The 7584-nt window shown below is 36.2% G+C and overlaps 1 protein-coding gene and 1 non-coding gene across 2 annotated transcripts; both read right to left on the bottom strand.

The window, feature by feature from the left end:
- Positions 1-3961: 3961 nt before the first annotated feature.
- On the bottom strand, positions 3962-4637 carry LOC146935063 (uncharacterized). The gene has a single exon (XM_085757586.1). The coding sequence runs from the start codon at positions 4627-4629 to the stop codon at positions 4105-4107; it is 525 nt and encodes a 174-aa protein (XP_085613712.1). The 5' UTR covers positions 4630-4637; the 3' UTR covers positions 3962-4104.
- Positions 4638-6836: 2199 nt separating this feature from the next.
- LOC146935062 (small nucleolar RNA R71) lies at positions 6837-6943 on the bottom strand. Its single transcript, XR_015033737.1, has one exon. It is a non-coding gene; the product is annotated as a small nucleolar RNA R71 (small nucleolar RNA).
- Between the last annotated feature and the right edge of the window lie 641 nt (positions 6944-7584).

Genomic DNA, 7584 nt, shown 5'->3' with positions numbered 1-7584 from the left:
GAACATTTTTAATCATCAACAACAATTTTAATTCAACTAAATCTCATAAATTTTTTAATTATAATCACTACATTTTCAACCAAGTATAATGTAACATCCCGCTCGTCAGCTAATGGAATATTATCAGTCAAACGTGTCAGAGGACAAATGTTCACGGAAAGTGAGTATGACGGGGAATGTTTAGCAAACGATATCAGTCAAGTATGGACTTATGTATCAGTGTCAAGCTAAACACGTTTAAGACCAAGGGTATTTTGGGTATTCGCACGCAAGGGGTATATAAGTATGTCTGGACACAAATTATTCATTTTTCATTGCTCTTTCTCTCTCTAGGTTTTGAGAAAGAATTCGCTCCTCCTTCTCTCTCTAGAACCGCCCCCAATCTTCCCATCTAACCCATCAATCCTTCCAAGTTTGTGTAATTGGTGAATCAAGCTTGGATTATGGTGTCTTAGCAAGCAAGAAACAACCAAGAGAATGGATAGAAGCTTGGATTCTTAAGCTAGGGTTTGATCTTGGGGAAGCTTGGAGCTTGAAGGAATCACAAGAAATATGTTAGGTGAGTTCTTAGATAGATTAACCTTCCTTTGGGTTGTGCAATTTTAGCAAGAAAACATGATTTGTATTAATTTAGTTATGATGAGAACTTTAGTACCCCAAAGCAAATATTGTTGTTTATATGTTAAAATTGCCATGAAATATGTTTAATAATGTCAATATATGTTGCTGGATGTTAATGGTGCATTGCAGGATCGAATTGGACGAGTTTTTGGTCAAAATTGCAAAATTTGCACCACATACCCGAAGAAACTCGCTATTAGCGAAATATTTCGCTAATAGCGAAATTCCCCAGAAAATGCAAGTCGCTAATAGAGAACCTCTCTGTCCCACCCAGCATGCTTTTGGCTTGTTGGCTCATTTGAGGGTCGTTGGTGCATTCCGAAGTTATTCTTTCATCGTTTTACAACTTTATAACCCCAAAACAAAATTTAAGCAATGCACATAACATCAAATGATTCTTGAAATGAAAATCATGGCAATCTTAACATGTATGGTAAGGATTGTACAAGAGAGAGTTTAAGCCGAATTACTCGGGTAGATGATGAACTAAGAAAGGGAATGAATGTAGAGCCTCGACATAGTTTGTCGAGAACTAGAATGCTATGCATGTGTCTTATGTATGATAACACGCGTGTTTAGTGTATTCTCTTCGCACACGAGCTAGAACGACCATGCAAGCATGTTAAGCCATGAATAGATGAGCTAATCCTTTCACTGTGAATGAGTATGACAATGTAGGTAGTTTAACGCTAAACGGGTAGATCACGGACCCGTGGTAAACAAGCAAGTATGAATAGGTTTAACCTTTATGTATGTATGATTAAGACTATGATGTATGTGTAGCTTACCACACATAGGACCGCTTAAGGATTCGTGGTAAACGAGTATGTAAGATGTAGGTGTCGTGAGAACGAAATAAACTCCGCAAGGAGGGCCCGCACGATACTGAGGGAGTCCGATGTGCCTTAGCTAGGTTTTCATCGGTTATGTATGGGATTGTTCTCGGGGTTACTCCACCCGGGGCTCTTCGTAAAATGAACTTAGATAATATGTTTGTACAACGCTAACATCTATGTATGAATGAATATGTTTATGTATGATTATGATATGACGTTAGACACGTACAAGTTTATGAAATAGATCAAGTTATGAAGGTTATGCCGACGACGATCTTAGGGAAAATCGTCCGGTTTAGGATCGTGTCATGATTATGTTATGTTTAGGCTTCGATGCGTTTAGCGTATCTTGGCATAGCGGTCTTAGGTTCCCCTTAACTGCCATGACACGTATGATGTAGCAAGACCTATGACAAGTTAAGATGAACCTATGACGGATCTAGTATGCACGACCGTCTAGGAAAGCATTACCACACACGTATAATCAACTGTCAGGTTGTATTGTAGACACATGGTGACCGTAGGTTTCCCCCGAGGTTACCTATAGCCTAGGGTTAGGTGGAACTCACTGAGACATTATGTCTCATCCCAATCTTTATTTGTTTCAGATTAACAGGTTGGTATGGCATGCTAGTAGCCGAATGGATATTCAGCAAGTGTTCGTTCGTACCCGCTGCAGGATATATGTTATGGATTTCAGGGATGCCCTTACTATGTTTTAGACAAAGTTATGTTATACTCTTGTTGTACGAACGCTTATGATTGTATATGATATTCATTCGGAGTTTTATTGTTGTAAATTTTAATGTATCCAGTACTAAAGATAACGAACATGCTAAGCTTTCTAGATACGTTTAGTATGGGCGTTACATATAAAATGCTTAGATAATCAACAATGATCCAATATATTTTCAACTAAATATCATTCAACACCTTATTATTATCATTAATACATATTCTATCTACCATATGGAATCACAAATCACAGCACAGAGTACTATGCAGAGAATGAAAACCTAAATGCCACCACAACAGTATGTTGGAACAAAATGTGTTCAACAATAAACCTTTGAGAGTTTTGATGATAACAAGGTATTAAAAAATTTCAATTGGACTAGCTAATATTTGTTCAAGTGTACAGGACCATAGCCAAAAAAGTTAGATCATATATGGGTTATGAAGAAAAAAAGAGAGCTTAAAAATCAACAAAAAGGAAGCTTAAAGTGTCTGAAGAGAAGTGCTCCTGAAGACAAAAGTGCTCCTGAAGACAAAGCGCTCCTAAAGATGATGACGTCATCAGAAGCTGAAGTTCATCAGAAGCGACTTCATCAGAAGCTGAAAATCACCAGAAGCTGAAGATTCAAGATTTAATACTTCAAAAGTTGTCTAATGGATTCAAAAGTAATGCAGAAGACTTGGAATGTGAAGCAACGGTCATTTTGAGGAGATTTAAAGGCATTGGATGCTTATCTTCAGAAAGCGTTGACAAAGTACAATTGTACGAAGTGTACAACCACTATCTCCACTACTCTGTAGTGTCCATACTACAAGACAAGAAAACAGCTCTGAAATACAGCTCTACCTGCAACAATGTTCCTTCACAATAGGAATGGATTTGAAATTGGTTCTACATAGGACAATAACCATATCAGGCAAAAGATCATTGGTGATTGATCAAAAGCTTCAAACGACTCTTTTTGATGTGCTGGCAATTTCACAACGTCTCTTTCAAACCTCTATATAAAGGAGTAAAGACTCAGAGATTGGTAATGCACAACAACTACAATTTACAAGTGCCAAAACTCTGCTGAAATTGTTCTGCATTCAAAGTTCACTTAGAATTTCTGTTTTCAAGTTCATACCTTAGAAATTCTAGAGTCTTAAGAGTCCGTATCTGATTTGTATTGTGAGCCCCTCTGATTATATATCAAGTGTTCAACCTCAAACATTTTTCTTTGTAATCTTGTTTGATTAGAAGTCTCTTGCAGTTGTGCTTGAGCAATAGAAGTCTCTTGATTGTGTTCAGGAGTATAGGAAGTCTCTTGCTTGTGTGCTTGAGCAATTTGAAGTCTCTTGCTAGTTGTAGCAGTGAGCAGTTGTAATTTGACATTACATTTTAGTGAACTCTCCTTGGAAGTGCAAGGGGGACAGAACTACTTCTGGTTTGTGGAAGGAACCTGTATAATTGCTTTGTATCTTTCTTCTTCTCTCTCTCTGTTTTATCCGCTGCATCTTAGTTCTGAACACTTCAGAAGCAGTCTCAATTTGCTTCTGACCAGTGTGTTTCAGCTTAGGAGAAACTAAGAAATTTCTAACACAATTCAACCCCCCCTTCTTGTGTTTTTCTCACCTTCACAGTAGTAATCTTGAACTCTGCAATCCATGACTATGTTACCGAAAAATTACATTAGACTTTTCAGATGTAGAACTCAGACACAACCAATGAAGTTCTAGAAGTCACTCAGACATAAGTATTCAAATCTCTTGTTTATTGCCCAATATGATGCAAATACAAAATTCAAATCTCTTGTTTATGTAACAAAAGAAAACATTATACTACATCACAACAATTATACTTGTACCCCTACAAATAACTGAGGCACCCATAAATTGGAGGCTCGGCTCCGTAGAAATAAATGTCAATAATTCAATTGTTATCCATACTGAGTATCAAACAAGCTTTTAACAAACAAGATCCACAAGGAAGAATCACGGATCCTGTTAAAGTAATAGATATACTATTTCCATTTCTCAGTAAGGAATATCCCATTTTCAGCAATTCCAACGAGTCGACGGAGAAGTAATCACCACATCGACATTGATAAAATAGTTCTAATGCTTCATCATCGTCTTCAGCTGTCATATCATGTAAGCTTAAATCTTCTGCAACTTCAGCAGGCAAGGCATCCCGCCTTGATATTTGCAGCTCCTTATCATATAATAAACGAGAGTTTGAATCGCTTAGAATTTCCCAGGCCTTTTGTACTTTGAGAAATCTCTCTGAAGTTCTTTGATTACTGTCGGATGTATCGAATGTCTTCAATAACTTATCAGGATGTAAACTGAGTACGGCACTCCGGTAACTAGCACGAATTTCTTCATAATCTGCATCTTCCATAACATTGAGAGCCTCATAATGAGTTTCCTCAATGTCATGCTTATCAAGAATCATTTTCACAAGGTTGTCTGCATTCAGCAGAGAAATGTCAAAAACAAGCAAACAGTCATACTATCACGTAAAAAGCACTAGTGTAGTTACAACTACTCGAACCATATTTCACAAATCCTCTTGTTTGAAACAAATCCTAAAATCCACGAAAATCGTATTTTTAGTTTCATAACATCATCAATAACGAGTGAAGAGAATCTAAAATATCTTAGCTAGTTAAAACAAAACATTCAGAAGGTTCAGTCCTCCATTAGAATGTCCTCGATTTAACGGAAAACCACGAAAATTTAACGGAAAACCACTAACATGTATATCAAGCAATAAACTATGGTCTTAAACTATTGATCTTGCAGATATTCAATACAAGTTATGATGAGTCATTAATTAGTATGTTTTATTGCATTATTTAGTTTAGTTTTATTAAAGATTTAGTTTTATTTTATTGCATTTTATTTCCTTTTAGAATATTTTACTTTAAATTGCTTTTTATTATATTTTAGGAACGAATATATGGTGGAAGGTGTCTTGGAGCAAAAGAAAGAGGACTGGAGCAAATACGGTGCAGAAATACGAAGATACGGGACAAAAATATGTTCCCACCAAGTCAGAACCTTGGCACGGCCAGTGCCAACATGTGGCACGGCCGTGCCACCCTCCAGGCCAACTTTTGCTGCTTTTCTTCAAGCCCAAGTTACCCTGTTGCAGCTTTACTGTTTTGCCCTTTTAGTTGCTTAGTTTCTAAGTCGATTGTAAAGCTATAAATAGAGTAGCTCTCTACCATAAACATTCACCTTACTTTTCCTTAGAATATTTCAAGTATTATTTCAATAAAGTCTTTTATTTTATTTACCTTCCTTCGCAATTTATTTTATTGTCTTCTCTCTTCTTCCCTCATGTCTACGATGATCATGAGTGAGTAGACTTCTTTGTCTTGGGATTGTTGGGAAGTCTAATGACATAATCCTAACGAACCAAGCTTTAACCCTAATTCTATGTAGCCGTAATTTCTAATTTGGATTCACCATTTTAACATGAATTAACAATTATCAAACTGTGGAAGCGAAAGCGGAGGGTTTGATAATCGTTAATCCATCATCCCAAACATCAATTCATAAAGCGAGAGCGGAGCTTTGATGTTGGAACAAGTGAATCTAGACAATAATTGCAAGACAGTGAAATAGTCCTTGCAATTATTGAGACATATGTAGTTTCAATCCTTATAAGCATCTTCTAGTAATCAAGATAGCGAAATAGGCTTGGTTACTAGAAGAAAACTCTCACCGGACTTTCATCGGAAAGGTGAGGGGCTAAAGGGAAACCGGTCTTAAGAAATTACGGTGTAAACCATGGAATTAGAAGTTAAAGTCTTGTCTAGTGAAAGATTTGTTATTATGACAAACCAATAATCCCAAGGCTCCTTTATTATTATTGTATTTATCTTCAGCAATCAAAACCTCCTTTTACTAAACTTTCTCCTCCTCTAATCATTCTTTTAAAGTTAATTGAATTAAACAACTCCCTAGCGGAACGATACTCTTCTTACTACTATTACTTCGATAGGCCGTGCACTTGCGGTTTGGCCCTATCAAGTTTTTGGCGCCGTTGCGGGGGAGTTGTTGTAATTTGATTAACTTTTTAATAGTGATTAGACTGAAAATATATATATATATATATATATATATATATATATATATATATCTTTTTCCTTATTTTATTTTACTTCATATAAAAAAAAAATATTTCTCTTTATTTTATTTTATTTTATATATAAAAAAAAATCTTTTTGTTTATTCTTTCTTTTTCTATTTCTTCTTTTGCCTTTAACTTCTTGGGAAGATAATAACGATATGGCTAAGGAATGCACTCTCATAGAGTATGCAATCCCATCTTTAATTGAGTCATACGATGCTATTGTGTACCCAACGGTTGATGACAATTTTGAAATAGAACCTGCACTTATTGAGTTAGTGCAGCAAAATCAATTTTTCGGATCACCCACTGAGGATTCAAATTTTCATATTTCAACTTTTTTAAGACTTAGTGGAACCGTGAATGCAAACCAAGAGGTCGTAAGGCTGCACTACTTTCCTTTATCCTTAGGGGGGAGAGCTAGTGCTTGGTTTAATTCATTGAAACTTGGTTCTATCACTTCATGGCATCAAATGAAGGAAACTTTTCTTGCCCGATTCTTCCCCTATTCTAAAACAGTTCAATTAAGGAATCGAATCACACAATTCACTCAAAAATATGGAGAATCTCTTTACGATGTGTGGGAGCGTTTCAAAGAAATGCTTAGACTTTGTCCCCATCATGGTTTAAAGAACTGGCTTATTATTCACATTTTTTATAATGGTCTTTTGTATCCCACAAAGATTTATGTTGATGCAGCTGCAGGTGGAGCTTTGATGAAAAAAACATACACAGAAGCATATGCTTTGATCGAGGACATGGCACAAAACCACTATCAGTGGACCTACGGAAGGGACACCACTAATGTTGCTCCTTCACCCTCTCAGAAAGAGGTAGGTATGTATGAAAATTCTTCCCTTGATCATCTAGCTGCTAAAGTTGACGCACTCTCACAAAAATTTGATAAAATAAATACTAGTGCTGTCACACCTGCCCCTGTATCACCTCTTTGTCAAGTTTGTGGTGTATTTGGCCATATTGGCATTGATTGCCAACTAGGTAGTGTTGTTAGAAGTCCTGAGCAAGTAAACTATGCTGAATATAATCAAGGGTTTAAAAATAACCAAATTTTTTTTCAAACCCCTCAAAATCTTTTTGGACAAGAAACAACACCACTCAGTTATGCAAACAGCCAAATAGTCCCTCAAAAATCTAGCTTGGAACTTTTTTTTAGAAAATTTTCTTATAAATCAATCTGAGCAGCTCCAAGAGTTTAAAAACCAAACTGAATTTTTGAAGGACTCTCTTGCCAAACATACATTGAACGTA

Source organism: Medicago sativa, chromosome 3 (assembly GCF_051527215.1).
Source record: "Medicago sativa cultivar Bolivia chromosome 3, Bolivia_mono, whole genome shotgun sequence".
NCBI classification, from domain to species: domain Eukaryota; kingdom Viridiplantae; phylum Streptophyta; class Magnoliopsida; order Fabales; family Fabaceae; genus Medicago; species Medicago sativa.
Note: the sequence above shows the minus strand (reverse complement) of the source record. Positions and strands in the feature narration are given on the sequence as shown.